Source organism: Scleropages formosus, chromosome 24 (genome assembly GCF_900964775.1).
Source record: "Scleropages formosus chromosome 24, fSclFor1.1, whole genome shotgun sequence".
Lineage (NCBI taxonomy): Eukaryota > Metazoa > Chordata > Actinopteri > Osteoglossiformes > Osteoglossidae > Scleropages > Scleropages formosus.
The window spans coordinates 12,240,268-12,259,561 of NC_041829.1; the positions used below are offsets into that span (position 1 = coordinate 12,240,268).

General features: G+C 45.4%; 1 protein-coding gene across 1 annotated transcript; it reads right to left on the reverse strand.

Moving 5' to 3' along the window:
* Window positions 1–207: 207 nt before the first annotated feature.
* On the reverse strand, window positions 208–15,696 carry LOC108918913 (cyclic AMP-responsive element-binding protein 1-like). Its single transcript, XM_018726540.2, has 8 exons — window positions 15,412–15,696; window positions 6,218–6,330; window positions 5,927–6,073; window positions 4,940–5,040; window positions 4,652–4,791; window positions 4,163–4,345; window positions 3,786–3,939; window positions 208–2,951 (listed from the first exon to the last, which is right to left on the reverse strand). The coding sequence occupies exons 2-8, from the start codon at window positions 6,320–6,322 to the stop codon at window positions 2,807–2,809; spliced, it is 975 nt and encodes a 324-aa protein (XP_018582056.1). The 5' UTR covers window positions 6,323–6,330; window positions 15,412–15,696; the 3' UTR covers window positions 208–2,806.
* Window positions 15,697–19,294: the final 3,598 nt, after the last annotated feature.

The following is a 19,294-nucleotide window of genomic DNA, read 5'->3' on the forward strand; positions in this document are numbered from 1 at the left end:
ATGCTGGACTTGTACATCCTGAAGTCAATGCTGGTTCAGAAAGCATGGAAAGGGAACAGCACTGTCATTGCTCACGACAGCCTCAGGAAGGTGTAATTGCACTGGCGCGGCAGAAACGTATAAAAATAGGCCCAAGAGCAACCAAACAGGCTGTGTGTGATTGAGAACGAGGGAAACAAGGACTGAACCCCACCCCCATACCGTTGATATACGGTGGTAATCTGGCCATAGAGGCACATCTGATCGTTTTTGTAAGTCACATAGAAATATAACTGGCTTGAAAACACATCGAAAAACTTTCCGTTGGTGAAGGAGAACGTATGCGAAATTGGTTGCCTAATATTATTTTACTGTTTACCTAAAGTGACTTAACATAATATGCATTAATACAGATAAATGTTTTAGTGAAGCAATTTAGCGCAATCATATTGCTCAAGGGCACGGCAGTAAGGGCCCTTCAACGTGGTGATGTTCATGTCTCAATTGAAAGCTCCTGCCTGAGAGCCACACATGTTAAATGGCAGGTGGAGAAGCAGACACAACAGATCATTCGGTGGGGATGTGAGGTGTGTGAGTGACCACCTGAAACACCGCTCACACGACCACCCACTGTGTCCAGTCTGGAGCTCCCATTCACATTGGGAGCTGAATCTGAGAAAACGGAGTTAAAAGACTAAACTCTGACCGCAACCTGCAGTCAGCCGCAATTTTCTATCATTTTTAAATACTAGCCACAAATATGAATGTTGTACATCTTACACAGTCCTTTAAGTATAAAAATATAGCCAGCTAAGCAATATTGCATCAGCGTTCTCAATATCCCATTAAAAATTTAAAACTGCATATTTTTTCCCACCATACTCCACCCTCCCTCTTTACCTGTTTTGACAGGTAAAAGGAACAATAAATTTCACAGGTCAGATAAAGTATTTGTATAAACTGGCAGAATTTTTTTTTTTCAGATTTCCTGAAATGGGTTTGGACATTCATATTCTGAAGAGATGTGCATTCAAATCCTTTGTACTGTACCTTGTCCCAAAAACAACTGCTTGTTTGACAGAATCTACCAGTAATAACAACGTTATTTAATACCCTGATATTTTCAGAACATCTGTAGCATATCAAAATAAAACTGACCAAAATGAACCATTAATAACCACTTGTTGTTAATTATAAACAAAACATGCAACAGTAAATAGCTCCATGTGCTCTCTCTACACCCAATATACACAAAAGTTCTGATTTATTGTTTGTTCATGATGCGGCTGGTAAAGAATTAGACTTACCATGGTGTTAAACAGGAGTGGATAATAAATTCTTCACTGCCTTGTTCATAGTATATTATTCCATATAAACTGACATTTTGCATTGTATGTAACTAGAAAATAAAGAATAACAAAAAGTCACAAATAGTGATGGCAAAAATGTTCCTGGCATCGTAGAGAGATAATGCAACACCAATGAGGAATATAATTTTCTCAAAGGCTTCTTTCTCCTCATAGCTGCCAAAAATGTAATAATAAGGTAATAACATAAAAAGTGGATTTAAGGAAATAAATGAATCCCAGACTCGTTATGATGTAACAAAATATGAACAAATGAACCAAAAAATGCCAAAACAAAATCCACCATGTAGCAAAATCTAAACAGGGATCCTTGGCGCTATGCAAATACTTCCTACGAACAGAAATATTAATACAATATTTCATTCTGGTATCCATACATGAACGAAACACAACAAAGTGAAATCTTGCTTGTTTTCATAATAGATCTGCAGTGCTACAGGACACAAGGACAGTACTGAAATGATAACATTGCAGGGCCAGAAAAGCAAGTAATTTGGTACTTTACCCTATCCCGCATGCACATGCCCTAAAGATCCAGATTTACACGGATTTGTTTTCCTGGCAGCACATTTCGCACAATACACGGATATCTGTAGTCTATCAGAGGCCCAACCAACGGAGCGGTTTGCAGGCCAACAGCAGTGCGCTGTGTCACCGATCCACTCTTTGTGGGCTGTGACAGTGTAACGGGAGGGACCGCTGTGGCGTCATCATCTGCGGGTGATCCCGAACAGCGAGAACCTGCTCCATCGTACATTCCTCCTGCGGGAGCCAGGTTAAGTGCTTTTACAAACACACACACATACACACACACACACACACACACACGTGCAAACAAAGGCCAACGTTCAGTGGGCTAATGGGGCGAGAGCTGGCGCTACCCTTACAGAACTCCTCTCTTCTTTACAGGATTACGAACCTTTTCTTAAGCCATACCTTAACAAGGTACAAAAATGTAAAGATACTTAAATCTGAGATGTAACCGACTCTGGTTTCTCTTCATTACAAACATGAAAACTTAAAGGGCTCAGCAGATGGTATGCTATCTATAGACCTGAACAACGAGCGCCGAGTGACCCAAAGTGTGACGCCCCCTCCTAGTCCTGACACTAACGCGTCTTTCGAGCCTTGGGCTGGAGCGAGCGTTGCGGAGCCCTGCCCGAAGCCCTCGGATCTCATGTGGGGGTGTCTAGGGCTCATTGCCTCTGTCTGTCCAAGTAGGAGGAACGCGCTGGCAGGAAACGGGGCCTACAGTTCTAGCAGCTCCCAGTAAGTAAAGCACAAGACTGACCCCCGCCACTGACTCGGAAGGACTTATTCTTTTGTTTTCTCTTTAAGGTCACCATCGAGAAGGAGGGCATGAGACCTTGTAATTTTTACGCTCATTTCTTGACATAGTCCGTTTTAGCATTAAAAAACATAGAAAAAAAGGGGTCCGTACAGCTGATGGGAGAGGGGAATTATTCGGACTTATGGCAGTACAGGTCTTTAAGTGCCTTCAGTTCCTCAATCAGGGTTTTGTTCTGGTTTTCCAACACGGCCACACGGTTCTCCAGGCATTTCACGTACTCCTTCTTCTTCCTGCGACATTCCCGCGCTGCCTCCCTATGACCAAGGAGAGAACTGCCATCAGACCACTACAGCTTTTATATCGCTCACCAGTCCTAGTTGCAGCTGCAGAATTAAGTTCAACGCTCATTTTCATTGCTACTACCTATTCATGTGATGGGGACAGCTGGTAGCGTAATGGTTCGACTTGTTGCCTTGGGACCGAAAAGTTGCAGGTTCAACCCCCACCTCCAATTGTTGGACCCTTGAGGAAGGTACTAACCCTAAATTGCCCCATAAAATTACCCAGCTGTATAAATGGGCAAATAATTGTAAGCAGCTCAACATTGTCAGTTGCTTTGAAGAAAAGCATCAAATAATTGTATGTAAGTGATACCTTTGTCCAAAGTAGAATACAGTGAGAATCACTCTTACAGTGGTGATCTTTTATTGAAGTAAGGGCCCTGCCCAGGGAAATTAGAGCAGGGTGCAAGATTCAAACCCAAGACCTGATTAGAAGAGGGCAACTCTCACCACCAAGCCACCTGCTGCACCCTAAACTGGCAAAATCAGAGCTGTGCCACTGGAGCTTATGCACAGCATCCGCTCAGTTTTCAAACCTTGAACTTGAACTTGCTGTGGCAATGACATTGACTTTGTCCTAATGAACTGCGCACTAAAGAATCGATTCTTCCGCATTCCACTCTTGAGCAGTTAAACTAATGAAGGATATTCACAGTAGATAAGAGGCAACGTCACGTGAAACGTACATCATCTGAGCACCAATTACCTTGTTCATTTCAGACGGAGAAGGTACACGGGTTTTTGCGGTTGCCTGGTAACGATACACTAGACTGCAGCTGGTGCCAAGGCACACCTGTGCCCGCCTACCTGTTTTTCATAAGGCGGACCTCCCTCTTGCGCGTGGCTTCCTCGGCAGCCCCCTGGGTGGGAAGCGCTGGGGAGGAGGCCATCACCACACTGGGAGTGATGGTGCTGCTCGGCGCCGTGCGGATCTGGTAAGCCTGGACGTCCCCAGAGGCGGCTGCCACACAACGACACAGCAGCCACTCAGAAACATTGGGGAGCTGACATCACTTCCTGTGAGCTGTGCGCCGTAACGCAGGACTGACAGTGAACAGACAGCAGGTGCTTCAGAGAGCTGTGTGCTTATGTCCGAGCGGAGAACAGCAGGAGCCCCCTGTGTCTGAGGGATGGACAGGCAGGCAGAGTGACACGTCCAGTCGGCGCACCGGTGCTGTCCTTACCTTGCACCACCACCTGGTTGCTAGGCACCAGAATCTGCTGACCGTCAGTGGTCTGTGCGTACTGCAGAATGGTGGTACCCGGCTGGGCGGCCGCTGCGTTGGTCATGGTCAAAGTCTGCAGCCCTTGCACGCCGTCCGTGCCATTGTTGGCTAGCTGGATCGCCCCACCCTGAGTAATGGCAACTGGGAAATGGAAAGAGGAAGTGTAGAGGACAGTACTAAGGGAAGGGCAGAGTCCATCAGCGTGCCTTCAGCTGGCATCAATACGTGCGGGGAGCAACAATCAATAGAGACGCCTATTAATTCATACTGCCGTTCAATATGGTTCAGCACTTATTGCCCATTATACTATTCCACACAGAAGCATGTGCAAAACAGGCCTTAAGTGAGTCCTCCCAGGCGAGCAACTCATGACTCAAATAGCTGGCTCTACGACTGGCTCTACCGGTGACCAGAAGAGAAACAATTACCGTACGGTACAGTACTTACTGTACTGGCCGCTGCTCGTCTGGTAGATGGGTGTCGGCACAGTGACCGTGGCAATGGCCGGGGCGGAGTCTTCCTCAGATTTCTCTTCCTCTATTCGCGGGACCCCGGGGGCATCTGATGACAGGTCGTTGAGGATCTTTCTGCGGGGATGTGAGGGGGCAGAGAAGCAGACAGTGTGACAGTCACACACCGACACACACACAGTCTGCTGCAGCAGGAGAAACACAACGCAGCTCTGTGGAGAGCTATTTGACAAGACTCTAGGCGTCACCAGGAGACGCACAGTACCTGTAGGAGGGCCGCCTGGACAAGATCTCCCTGCGCTTCTGCGAGTCAGTCACACTGTCCACTGACTCCTGTGAGTCCTCGCTCTCCGCAATAGTGGAGATCTGGCAGCGAGACACAAAATGTTTAATGTAAAGTTATTTAAGGTAATGTTATTCGGAATGGTCGCTATAACACTTGCCATCCACAAAAGCAGCCCAGCGACAATCTTTCTTTCTCTACATGTACAGTACTGTGCAAAAGTTTTAGGCACTTGGGGGGAAAAGGCTGTAAAGTGAGAATGCTTCCAAATGATGCTCTTAATTCATAAACTTCCTACAAAGCTTAGTAACCATCCATCGTCAACAACTGCTTGTCCCAAGTGGGGTCGCGGCGGGCTTGGCCGGGTCCCGCTCTCTGGCGGGTCTGGGGTTTGAGTCCTGCTTGGGGTGCCTTGTCATGGACTGGCGTCCTGTCCTGGGTGTGTCCCCTCCCCCTCCAGCCTTGCACCCTGTGTTGCTGGGTTAGGCTCTGGTTCGCCGCGACCCCACTTGGGACAAGTGGTTTCAGACAGTGTGTGTGTGTTACTGAACATCTCAGAATCCATGCAAAACTCTGTATGATGTGCTGAACTGATTTTGTGTGTGTGGGGAAGAAAAAAAAAAAAAAAAACACATTTTGATTAGATTGTTTGACTAGATTAATTATGGGCAGCAGGTGGCACAGTGGTTACGGATCCAAGTTTGAATCCCTTGAGCAAAGCACTTACCCTGAACTGATAATAAAACAGCAATTTCCCTGCTGTATAAGTGAGTAAATCACTGTAAATGGGTCAGCACTATAAGAAAAAACAGATTAACGAATAGATGCAAATATAATGAAAACTGCGATAACGTGGACAGGTTACTGCAACATCATGATTACGAAACTGCCCAGCACACATGTCTTGCTATGAGTTTGGGTCGGGGTCTCGGACCTGTCGAGATGGATCCTGGACACAGGCACTCTCACCTGGACGGCTTGCACTTGGGGAGACTGGATGACGGAGGGCTGGGCAGCCTGGATGACACCGTGCACCTGCACCGTCTGCCCGTTGGGCAGTTGCACAAGGGTCACCGTCGGGCCACTGGACGTGACGTGGCCGGCTGGCACGGACACCTGCGCAAAGGAAAGGACGTAGAGACGACCTGAGGCACCACACCTTTACGCGAGGCGACAAATTCGCAACTCCCAACTTCCGCTGGGCAGGCAGATGGATAGACGCCAAAGCAAGCAGACCGACAGGCTGGAACACAGACTTACCTGAGCGAGCGTCGCGATCTGCGCCTGGGCCAAGTGCTGGCTCTCAGACTCAGGGACAGCAGAGTCGCCGCTCTGCTGAGCGTCTGTGCCTGATTCCATGGTCATCTAGTTAGCTGGGCACCACATGCAATGATGACATGGAGACAGCCACAGGGACGAGACAGAGAGACAATAAATACATATATTAGAAATTTTATACAGCACAAGGGGGGATCTAAACAACTGGCTTTTTTACATTTATTTAGCAGACGCTTTTCCCCAAAGCAACTTCCAATGAACTCTATGTAGTGTTATCAGACCACACACCTTATTCACCAAGGTGACTTACACTGCTAGATACACTACTTAGAGTGGGTCACTCATCCATGGAACACACACACACACACACACACACACTCTCTGTCACTAACATACTACAGGTGAACCTGAACAGCATGTCTTTGGACTGTGGGAGGAAACCAGAGCAACCGGAGGAAACCCACATAGACAATGTGCAAACGCCACACAGACTGAGAGGGGATCAAACCTACGCCCTCTCGCACCACCCAGGCTCTGTAAGACAGCTGCGCTATTCGCTGTGCCGCCCTACTTTAAAGAACTCAAGCACACCAGCAAAGGATAGAACCTAAGAAAGAGTTTACATCCTCATAACAAACACCCGAGGAGAAGTAAACCCTCTGCGGTAACGCGTGCAAAGCATCCATGGAACAGCTCATCGTCGCTGTAGAGCTACGAGCAGCAAAGAGAACACGATGCTCAGCCCAAGCATCCAGGCGACTGCAAAGAGCCCTTCTTCTTGAAGCTGGGAGCTTACCTGTGCTGCAGCTATTGATAAATACTTTAATAATTGAGTACTCTACCAATGATCCTGATGATTTAGAGAGTTATCAAATGATAGAGATATTTTACGCTTTATTAAACGACAATAGAAAATGCACAGGAGAAGTAAAAATATGGTGTTTCTTAAAATGAACAGTGGCGTTGTTTCGTGAGTTTTTAAATGAAACAAAAACATAAAGTGCAGACTAAATCTGTTTAACCATGAAGATCCATACTAATTCACTTCGAGTTTCAACAAAAACGCATGTACTGAAATCCAAGAAAGTGACCAAAAATATACTTCTAATTACTTCCCAAGGTACAATCAAAAACTAGTGAAATATATAACGAGAAATCCACACCGCTTTGCATATTTCATCATATGTAACGTAATACATCATATCTAACAATGTTAGAAGTTACAGTATAAGTGCTCTTTAGGAGCAATGTAAGCCTTACAGGAGCATGTGCTTTAAATGAGCAATAAATTGTGTTTTCCTACAGTTCTTTCTGGCATTTGTAGGGGGCAAAAACAAGGCCCAAGAAAGTTTGAACAGCAGCAGAACACTGACCAACAAAATGTGTACTGGAGCGTGGAGCGGAGATACCAGGAATGTCTTTCACACATCTCAAAAAAATAAAAATAAAAAAATAAATAAATTTTAAATCACACATGGAGAGTGTCATCTCTTGGCATAACAGGAATTCATCCATCCGCTCTGCTGTTTGCTTTGCCAGTATATACTGTGTGTATATATTTATATTAACATATAATATTATATATTAAATACATATATATTTAGGGGGGTGCAGCGGCACAGCGGGTTCAGCCAAATCCCACTCTCTGGTGGGTCTGGGGCTCAAGTCCCGCTTGGGGTGCCTTGCGATGGACTGGCGTCCCATCCTGAGTGTGTCCCTTCCCCCTCCAGCCTTACGCCCAGGCTCGCCGCGACCCTGCTCGGGACCAGTGGTTTCGGACAGTGTGCGTATTTAAATTTTAATCAAGGATCGTAAGTAATCGAGTTACACGAGGATTTATTTCAGCCCTATTTGAAGAAGTTTGTCATTCTTCAGTCAAGGCTCCATAAGGTTGCTTACAGGTGCCATGTTACCCCCAGCAGGATACATTTTCATTTTCTACCATTTCTACCATAAGGCCAAATCAAGTGGCTGCACAGCATCTCACGATTCAGTTCAATTTTTGCATTTCCTTTAGATTTTGGTCATTTATTTGTTTGCAGTTTATACATGCTGGTTAAATAGATTTTATTTTACCGCTAAATGGAAACCGCTGCAAGGCCCAGCTTCTGGGGGTGAATTGATAGCTACCGTGGTGGTCTCTGCCAGAAAACCCACACGCTAGCTGCTCACCTGACAAGTATGATCGCCACTGGTAGTCTGTTAGTAACTTGATTCGTCTGTAAAACCAAAGTGTCTTTTACCAATACTGAAATTTATAACCAACAAAAAATTAATTTAATAACGCAGACATCCTTGGCTTATTTGCTGATCAGGTTCAGAAACACCTCAGATGAAGAAATAACAAAATACTCTAACACATTTCAATATTTTATTACATTCAAACATTATTGAAATTAAAACTAAAATTACACAGCATTGGACCGGCTCTTCTCCTTGGCACAGATGTTTGAGGTGACATGGGAGTAAATGCAGTCTGTATGATTTGTGGACTTGGAGAGGGCATGGTTCTCTCTTGGAAAAGAGCGGGTTGCTCCTCCTATGTGAGGAGGGAGCAACTGACCCCCAATGGAGGAGTTCAGGTACCTTGAATATCTTGAATATTACATATGACCATAAGTATGAGAACACCACACATAAGCAGCCAAAATTAAAGTTTCTCCACACGGTCACTTTGTTCCCTCTCCATGAGAGGTTGAGGATCTCAAGGATCTGGGAAAGTCCTGGAGTCACTCAGTTTCCTCCTGATTGACAGGAGTGAGTTGAGGTGGTTTGATGACATAACAATCCCCTCTGGTGGCACCTGCTGTAATTATACCAGGCACATCCCACCGGGGTAAACCTAGGGCATGTTGGAGAGACGATCTCCTGGCTGGTCTGGCAATGTTTGGGGATCCCTCACAAGGAGCCTGAAGCAGTGGCTGGGGAAAAGAAGGTCTTGCAAATGTAGAGGAAACTGACTAAAATTAGAGATAATAATCATGAGTTTATCTCAAGCACGTGCAGCGTTTGTCGGCTTCAGACCACTGCTTTACTATATACACAATCAATGAGAGCTTAAAAATTGTCAATACGTTATTTACTGTGTAGGTTCTGTAAAAATCTTTCATTAAAAAAATGTGCATTTCTCATTGTAATATTTCAAAGTTCAAGCAACATTAAAAACTATTTCACAATAAGTAAAAACGAAAACGAACTCCTTTTCAGCGCTGACTGTTGACAGATACATCCCATAAATGTGAAGCATTCCTCTTGTTGTTATTGATCACCAACACTCAGGAACACCAGATCCGAGCTATAAACACTGTGGAAGTGAGCAGAATTAACGTACCCAATGCATTAGTATATTAGTAAAAACGACCCATGAAACGGTAAAAAATGAAAAAATTAATCTCACTACAAGCCAAAAGATATCTATTTACATAAACCACTATACTGAATCTTCTGTATCTGAGAATCCCTGGTGCAGTGGAAAAATGTAAGGTGTTGAAATTAAAATATGCTACATTATGGTGGGGGGTACGGTGAAGCAGTGAGTTTGACCAGGTCCTGCTCTCCAGTGGGTCTGGGGTTCGAGTCCCGCTTGGGTTGCCTTGCGACTGACTGGCGCTATGACCTGGGTGTGTCCCCTCCCCCTCCAGCCTTACGCCCTGTGTTGCCGGGTTAGGCTCCGGCTTGCCGCGACCCCGCCTGGGACAAGTAGCTTCAGCCAATGTGTGTGTACGTTATGGTTATTACATTACCGTAAAACCTTGGACATAATGCACACCCATGTACAACATGCACGTGCTATCTCTTATAGGCGCAACTTTTTGGTATAATCCAAAACCTAAACATGTATTATGAACAGGTTTACTTCGGGGGCTGTCTGCACTAAAGTAACACTGCAACAAACATTATTTTTAAAGTACTTAAAATTATAATGACCGCTTTAATATATAATTTTTAGTAGCTGACGTGCTCACGTTGTCCTTTTTTTTTTTTTTTTTTTGTTTCCCTACAACTTCAGGGATCTGCAATCAGTTGGGCAGGACTGCCAACCACCACCGAAATAGATCAGAAACCACAAACCTCGACGCAAACTTCGGTGTCTGCAGTTTTAGCTCTGATTAGACACATGCTGGACATGTCCACACACATCACCTATCAGTATACAGAATGTCCAGTAGAGTTTGGCAGCCGCTGGAACTTGGAGCCTTTATTTTTCTCACTCTCTTCCCATTGCGAGTTTGTTTCCCCCTCATCTGTTGCCAGTTGGCTTATCCAATAGATAACTATATCTTTTACCATAATAACCAAATACCCAAAAATGCAGTAATTTCCAGATTTTTGTGCTGTATCCTCTGCACACAGTATCACAGTGAGAAGAGCACTATACAAAAACTATCTGAACTGAACAAAGAATAATCTTCTGTTTAATGTTTTCTCTTTTTTTAACCAGAAGATAAATATGTTAAATTTGAGGTATTATTAAACAATAACTCAAATATGCATATCTCTTTATAATTATATAGTACTAGTCGCATTGTTCTGCCTTACTGCTATATAACAGCAACGTCATGTTGGCGTGATCAATGACTCAGCACTGTCTCTTGTCAACCCACAGACTGGATATTTTCCATCAATCAATCAATTCCTCTAAAGTGAATTATGTTAAACTACTTAGTTATTTACCAATTTATAGAGTAGGGTGACATCTCTTATATGAGCAACTCAGGGTAAATACTACAGCAGGTCGGGGATTTGAACCTCCAACCTTTGTACCCAAAGACTGCAGCTCTAACCAACGCGCCACCTTCTGTCCCTGGGAAAACACGTTTGAAAAATGTTTTCCTATGTACAGCGCACACGTACAGCAGAGGCGTCCCTGATCCCTACATGAACAGAACAGCCGCGTTGTCGCAATGCCCTCGGTCTGCTTCTCGAGCTTGACGTACCTGTTGCCCAGCCGTCACTAAGGCAACAGCACTCAAAGGTTGAAGGAGAAGGCTTTCTACCGACCTCAAGATGCATAGGTGCATCTGTGCCGACATGCCAGGGCTCAGCCAGCCTGCCTCCGTCACACACCAGAATCAAAATCAGTACGCGCCAAAGGTTAGCAAATGAAAAAGCACAGACAGTACGAGTCTGCAAAATGTTCCAAAACGACTATAAGTGCGGTGCGAAAGCCAAACGGCTACCAACGTGATGCAAGGACCACACTGGCAGACCTTCCCGCACAGCCAGCGCTCAGTCAGCGTGTCCGTCGGTACTCTCACTGCTCGCCGACACTAACTTTTCTCAGTTCGGTGTACACTGGTTCTGTGTGTCGGAAACATTCAAGTTACAACTTTTTGACGACACGTCTTTCAAATAATTTCTCAATTTTTTTTTCTTTATCCGTTGATAAAAAATTGTGTCTGTTGCAGAACAGAACTGCCCCTAGCTGGCAGTAAAATGCACCAAAACAGAGCAGGAGTGCAGAGTCACCTTGATTCACCTCGCTTCCACAGTGTTTACAGCTTGTGTATAAGTGTCTGCAATCACTTTCTGAAGATGAACATTACATGTTTATGGGATAAACTGAACAACCATCGGCACTGTGAAGGAGTTTGTGGACAGAATGCATTGTATCCTCCTGAACGATACAAGGGCGTCTCCTTGGAGGGGGAATGGACGTGAAAATATTTGTAATATATATAATAAATTTCTCTGCCTTTTGGCTAAGATTAAGATGTAGTATTGAAGATTTTAGCAAGGGTAGAGTACAATCCAATATGGGACCGTGTATGTGGCTTGACTGCAACTTTCTCAGGGGAAAGCTCTGCTCCCTGGAAGGATTTCATTTTGGACAGCTTGCTGAGCCGAAGGTGCAGGGTTTTGGATGGCTTGTCTGCCAATGTTGCAGGGTGACACAGAGATTATATTTCTGGTGTTTTTATGTCAGACAGCCCAATGTAGGGTTCCTCGAGAAGATGTTGATAGCTCACTGGGAAGGCAAGATAATGGCGACCAGAGTGAGGACGGCAGCTTCGGGGATGAAGACCTTGAAAAATACCATCTGCTGTCACTGGAGGAACCTGGAGGCTAATGATGGATTTCATGAGCAGGTTTCTCTTGCTTGGGAGGTCATCCTCGGACTCCTGGGACTTCCGGTCGAAGCACATTGTTGGGATCCAGCAAAACAGGTTGTCATCTTTCTTTGACGTCACCTTGCTGACTCAGGAGTATTGCCAGAGGGGTCTGGAGGCGTGCACAGATGATCCACTGCTGTTCCCCTACTCCACTGAAGTGTTGCAGGGAACAGATAGGAAAACAGTGATTGCGCATGTCTTCAATCTCTTTGTGCAGGCAGATGTCACAGGAGCCTTTCTGTTGAAGTTTCCTGACTTTATTCAGGACATGAGGACCAGAGGGATGAGCTAGACAACTGCAATGGGTGCAGGCATTTCCAAATTCAACTGCTCCCTGACCTTGCACAGCCGGATGGATTTTGCCACTTGCCAGCATACTCCACCTTGGGCAAAGCTCTAGGGTGCTTATTTTATCAAGGTTAGCCTCCATCCTGCCATGTGTGTTTGAGTTGGAGACATACCAGGAAGAACTGTAAGAGCATGAGGGGCCAGAAACGTTTGAGACGGGCCACATGGCCAGGGGTTGCGTTGTCTGCTGTGCCAAGCAGGTGGGAGAGTGACCATATCTCCTGCAGCCGTTCAAAGCAAAAGCTGTCCTGTGCTGTGTAGTAGGGGGTTGGCATGGGATGGCAGGAAGACCTTGCCATCACAAGGTGTCGCTGGTGCGCAGAATGGAGCTGTGGCAGGGATGAGGAAAAGGATGGGTTGTCCAGGGCCAGTGTTAGTAGGTCCCTGTTACCTGGTACCTCTGGGATGCACCCAGCTGAAGAGATTTTGGGAACTTCTGGTCAGTGGACAATGAACAAGAGCGACCAGGAGAAAGAAAAGGTGTGGGAGGAAAGCCGGAGTATCCGGTGCCACAGTGAGGGGACCTGTGCTAATAAGCACTCCTCAGACAGGCCTTCTGGTGCATAGGTTATTGATTTGTACGAGGTGGCGTCCCCTCCAAGAGTCAGTTCATCACGATCTAGTAAAGGGTCTCACCTGGGAATGGGGGAGGAGATGGATTTCTTATTAAAACTTGCATGTTGATTTTAATTGACTTTAATTGATTCCAATTTGCTCTTTAATTGATATTTCATAGTATTTTAGATTATTGCATTGTGTTTTGGCTGTTTTTGTGTATGGTTTGATATTTTTCCCCAGAATTCACTACTAATATATTATTGATTCAATCTTTGTTTTCTGCTTTAATAATCAGTTCAAGAAAAAGATGGTTTTATTGTGTTGCATTTCACATAAATCATTTTAAAAGATAATATACAGTTTAATTGTTCCGCATTTCAGTTTTTCGTACTTGTGTGAGGTCCAAACTTTGGTTTATTGTTGTATCTGATGTGTTTTAGTACTTTATTAAGCCTTAAAGTTTGGAGGGAGGGAAAAAAAAAAAAAATTAAGAATTGTGGGAAAATGTAAGAAGTTGTGCAACTGCTGAAGACACCGTAGGGGATTAGAAGATGGTGAGCATCTGGTGGGTGATGGAAAAAGACCGACTTGAGGTGCAGCTTCTAGAGTAAAGGAGTTCCTCAGGCCGAGAGCAATATTTCCAAATACCGCTCGTTGGTTCCGGCGTTTCAATAAGACAGCTTCCGCACACCTTTCTTTGCCTCTGGGCCCAAACCCCCATCTGCCACAATATTTACCCCCCCTAATCATTTTAACTACATTAAAACGTTACCATGAAAGCTTCTTAATTTATTATAGATTTACTTCACATCGTGGAACCCATCCTCTAAATAAAATCAAGGGATATATGTATTGTTAACCTTGTGACTGGAGGTTCTGATCAGAGAATAATAAAGAGTTGACTGAGGAACCAGAAGCTGGTGAACATTGTACACAATTACTGGAGCGAAGGACAATTGGTGGGACTGAACAGGAAGCTCCAGGAATTTGTTTTCTGTACTTTTACATTAATTCCAATGTTTTTCAAATGGAGTTAATTTTAATAAAAAAAAAATTCCTTAATTCATAGTTAAAGCCTTATGTGAAGTTTTTACAAGCCAGGATTAACTGAAAACTGGAACCACACGGACGTCTGAATTAACTAAATTTAAAATGACTAAATTAGTAGTAAAAGTGATTTTGGATTTATAACCAAATCGAGTTGCTAACAACAGACTCTCGGGCAAGAACCACGTCTGGTTACTTGTGCATCGTTTTCGTAGCACGAAGACCGTTAAATGACTTAAAATGTCGCACGTAGAGAAACTGGGCGATTTAGGTTAAGTTAAACTTAAAGCTATTTAACTGATTTGATTAGAAAAGCCGCCTTTGACTGAGGGTGCGGGGCTCAGGCTGCTATTCTTCCCATTTCAGCGAACCGGGCGGGAAACTCGACGCAACTGCTCAGCATCGTCGAGCATCTCCGCGGCAGGAGGAGCAGAGAGACCCGCGCAGCCAAGGCCGCGCAAACGCGGGGCGATACCGAGCAGGTGGCGGGACCGTCACCGTCGTGTGCCCTCCTTTATGTATTCCGCGGCTACGGTCTCGCTCTTTCTTTCCCCGCTGCTCCACCCGGCTACACCACTCCCGGCACAGCGGGCTTAAAAAAAAAAAATTAAAAAAAAAAAAAAAAAGCGCGCGTAGAAGCGCTTATTCGAAAACGGGGTCATTGAAAGAAAGGCGGCGCGTGGCCCCCGCTGCTGAGCGAGTCTCGCGCAGGAATTATGTAAGACCACACAACTAAGGCAGAATAAACCAGGAATGCGCAGTAAACACGCTAACAACGGAGCTATTAGCTTTTAGGAAGAGAGAGGGAAAAAAAAACCCACACACATGCATTTAAAAGCAGTGTGTATTGGGCCAGCACTGTGTAATCTATATGCACGGCAGCGGAGCTCCAACAGTTCCCGTGAACACGCGGTTCGCCGCTCACATCATCATCACTCAGCCGCCCGCGAAGCGCAACCCGCCCCGCCGCCTCAAGACCCCGCATCGAGCCCCGCAAAGGAGCCCCGCGCCGCCATGATCTCTTTGTTCGCGCTCAGCGCGTTCGGCTCTGCTACCATTTTGGGGGAAACAGGCGCTCGCGCTCACCCCCGAACACCTCTCGTGTCTTACCGGCACCGTCTCCTCCGTCACTCCGGGGCCCTCCAAGCTCCACTTTTATTCAGGCCGACACGTAAGAGCCCGCGTCAGGCAACACCTCCGTCGCGTCACCGCGGACAACAACACGGAGAAAGAGGGAGACGAGCTGCAGTTCCAGCGGCGGTGTCGAGCCCGTCCGATGGGGGCGCGGAAAGTGGCGAAGTGTGGCGGAAAGAGCCGAGAGGAGGCGTCGCTCCGGCGGAGTGACACGGAAAAAGTCGAGCGGAGGCGTGTGGGAACCCGAGCGAAGTTCTCCATTCTCTCAATGTGGGGTCGCAGGCTGTATGTGTAGCGGATTTCCCATCGCGTCTCAGACTCTCCAAAAAAAAAAAAAAAAAAAAAAAAATCAGGCGACAGCAGGCATTGTCACTGAGATGTCAATAACTTAAGAATGGGAACAAAGTTAATAAAAGAAAAAACAGTCTTGTATGCCTCAGGCTTCATCATTTCACACAGTGATCTCGGCCAGCGCAACAAGGACGTCACACGGGGGGGGGAATCGCATCTACTGGGAATACATGAACAAAATGGGAATTCATCTCAAAAGAGAAAGTGAAATAACGTTTAAACAGTTAAAACGGTGAAGATGAGAAAGAGCAGTCTTCATTATGACAAAGTGATAATACTGTAACCCTCTAGGTAATAACAGAAAACACAACTGATCACCACAGGCGCTGAGGGGAGTTAAAATGGCTCTGCGTAAATAGTTATTAGTGCCCATTGCTGTACATAGTTTTGTGTTCTGTTTTGATTGGCTGTGTTCTGTTCATGCTCGGTTTGTCACGGGGGGGATTCTGGGTGGTTCTAGGGGTGCCCCCCTAGCCGTTGTGCACGGTTGGAGGGCAGGGAGTGACCTAAGGGAACTCTCCGGTGTTCGAGGACTATTCGGTACTGTCTTTCTTTGTTAAGGCCGAAGGGGAAGTGGATGCCGTACCCAGGACGGGACGCCAGTCCACAGCAAGGCACTCCAAGTGATGCTTGAACCCCAGACCCACCACAAAGCAGGCACATGCCACTCCAGTCCAGTCCATGTACTTGTCAAATAAAGGGCACATTTCTGTTACCCTGACTCCTAAGCTTGTTTCCAGTAGCTCCACAGGGGGGGATGCTACAATACCTATTACACACACACACACACACACACACACACACACACATTTTCGGAACCGCTTGTCCCATACGGGGTCACGGGGAACCGGAGCCTAACCCGGCAACTCAGGGCGTAAGGCTGGAGGGGGAGGGGACACACCCAGGACGGGACGCCAGTCGGCCGCAAGGCACCCCAAGCGGGACTCGAACCGCAGACCCACCAGAGAGCAGGACTACGGTCCAACCCACTGCGCCACCGCGCCCCCTATACCTATTACATTTTCATAATAATCCTTTCGTCGTGAGGTCTCTATCTGCACATGCGCAACATAGGCGCGTCGCTTACGGGTCAAAGGGCGGCAGGTAGAAAATACTGAATCCCAGCTAGTTGTTGTGCAGTCTGTAGATAAACCGTGGCTTCTTATTAAGTTTTTACATGCAGATTTGTGATCCTTTTAGAACATTATCTTTTAAGATTTCTAAGATGGCTTTGTTTTTGTGGTAAACCAGTCAACAGTAGGCTACTGTGGTTTAAAGTCTTTTGGCAGACTAGCAGTGAAAACATGACCGCAGTGTGTGCAACTGGGGGTGAGGCAGGCATTGAAAAGAACTCTGAGTACTTCATGAGCTGGTCAGTTGACTCACTGAAAGAATATTTGCGGAAATTTGGTCTCAGAGTTCTGGGCACCAAGCATGACTTGGCAGCTAGAGCTTCAGCTGCATGGAAAGTGGGCCTGGATCCTGTGACAACTGAGAAAGAACTCAATGAAGCCAGAAGCAGAGAGTACCAAGCCGTACTCCAGTTAAATGAAGAAAAATGATCTGATCCCTTCAAATTCGCATCTGGTTGGATTGGACAAAATGAGGGAATGCAGAACTGGCCACCCATCATGTATTTTCATATTGTAAACTTTCTGGGGGGTGAAAAATTTGAACAGTAAGTTATTGCAGGGCTATAAGGAGGAAAACGCTTACAGCTACTTTAAATATAGTGAGAAATTTCTGTACGGTTTTAAGTTGTACTGTGAATCCATTCATGATAGTTATGTGTGTATTGGCTCAGTTTTATTTTCACGCAACTTAGTCTGTTTTTTTTTTTTTTTTTTTTTTGCGTTGCAGGGTGGTTGAAGGAATATTTTTCCACCCCATTAGTCAGGAGTCAAAGTTTTGCTTCACGAAGGCAGACTGCTGCCCATCAATGAATGTTCAGCATGCACCACACAAAGCTTGGGTGGCAGTTGAGAAGCGGTTGGGGACAAGAAGCAGTGCACGCTGCACATTCATTGCTGGGTACTTATTTACCGTGCAAAGGTTGTATAATAATGTTGAGTGAAAAACAAACCGAAGAACTTATTGCACTGTTTTAGTATAATATGTTATATTAGCGCAATAACAAACCCTCTTCTAAAAGATTAGAAAAACTAGCAAATGAAAAGTAAGCTGAGAAAGAAACGGTACAGCAAGTACTCATTAATCAATAAAGCAATTCACTAATTCACTAACATCACATTATTCACATTCCCGCCTATCTGTAATGCAGCGGAAAACTCAAACACACACACACACACACACACACACATTTTCAGAACCGCTTGTCCCTTACGGGGTCACGGTGAACCGGAGCCTACCCGGCAACACAGGGCGTAAGGCCGGAGGGGGAAGGGGACACACCCAGGACGGGACGCCAGTCCGCCGCAAGGCACCCCAAGCGGGACTTGAACCCCAGACCCACCGGAGAGCAGGACTGCGGTCCAACCCACTGCGCCACCGCACCCCCGACAAAACTCAAACAATGACCTGTAATTAAAGGTACAGTTATTGAAAACAAAATTGGTCACTAAGGCCTTAAATTCAGTTATCATTAGTAGGCAGTATCTCTTGTAGTCTTCTGATCTCATACTCTAGTGCAATCCATCCCAGATAAATACACTGAACACTGAACATGTACAGGCAAACCTATACATATGGTCACGTTGAACATCTACAGGCCTTTCAGCTGCAACAGGTCCCTCCTCAGCTACCAGGTCTTCATTATAGTCTATATTCCCAAATAGGTTGTCTTCAAGGTTTACTGAAAATCAGAACTGTTGTCAATATTCTCATCAAGGCATAATGCTGGAATTTGACAAACCGCTTTCCTTCTTTCCTTGGTGTCATCTTTAACAGTGTGTCCCAAGTAAAGGATTGGATTGGCCTCTGATGGCTCCGTGTGTATGAAATGCTTGCTGAAATCTTAAAATTTTGAGCTGAGCACCAGTCAACCCAACGTCCACCCTTCTTCACTTTGCGGTTCATGCGTTGAATCCATTTGGACCTAACATCTGCCACCTTTGGGAATGGAGCGTTATGAGAAGCGTAGGAAATTTTTACAGGAGTGTCTGTCATCCATGTTGGGTGTTATTTACATTTATTTGTTCATCTGGCACTCTTATTAAAAGCAACTTACAGTGTTAAACTACCTACAACTGTTTAACTATTCATATAGCTGGAAAATTTTACTGTAGCAATTTAGGAAAAGCACCTTGCTCAAGTGTACTACAGCAGTCGGTGTGATGTGAACTGGTAACCTCCAAATACAAAAATGGGAGCTCTAAACACGGTGCTAGCAGGTGGCCTTTAAGTGGAATTGATGTCAGCAGCTGCTGAATGTTTCTGTGAAGTGCACAAAAAAGCATTGCCTACCCTTTAGTGGAATGACTGGGGAGACAGTAGAGCTATTAGCAAGTTTATTATTATTAGTAAGTTTAGCTGACAGTTTTCGATAAAT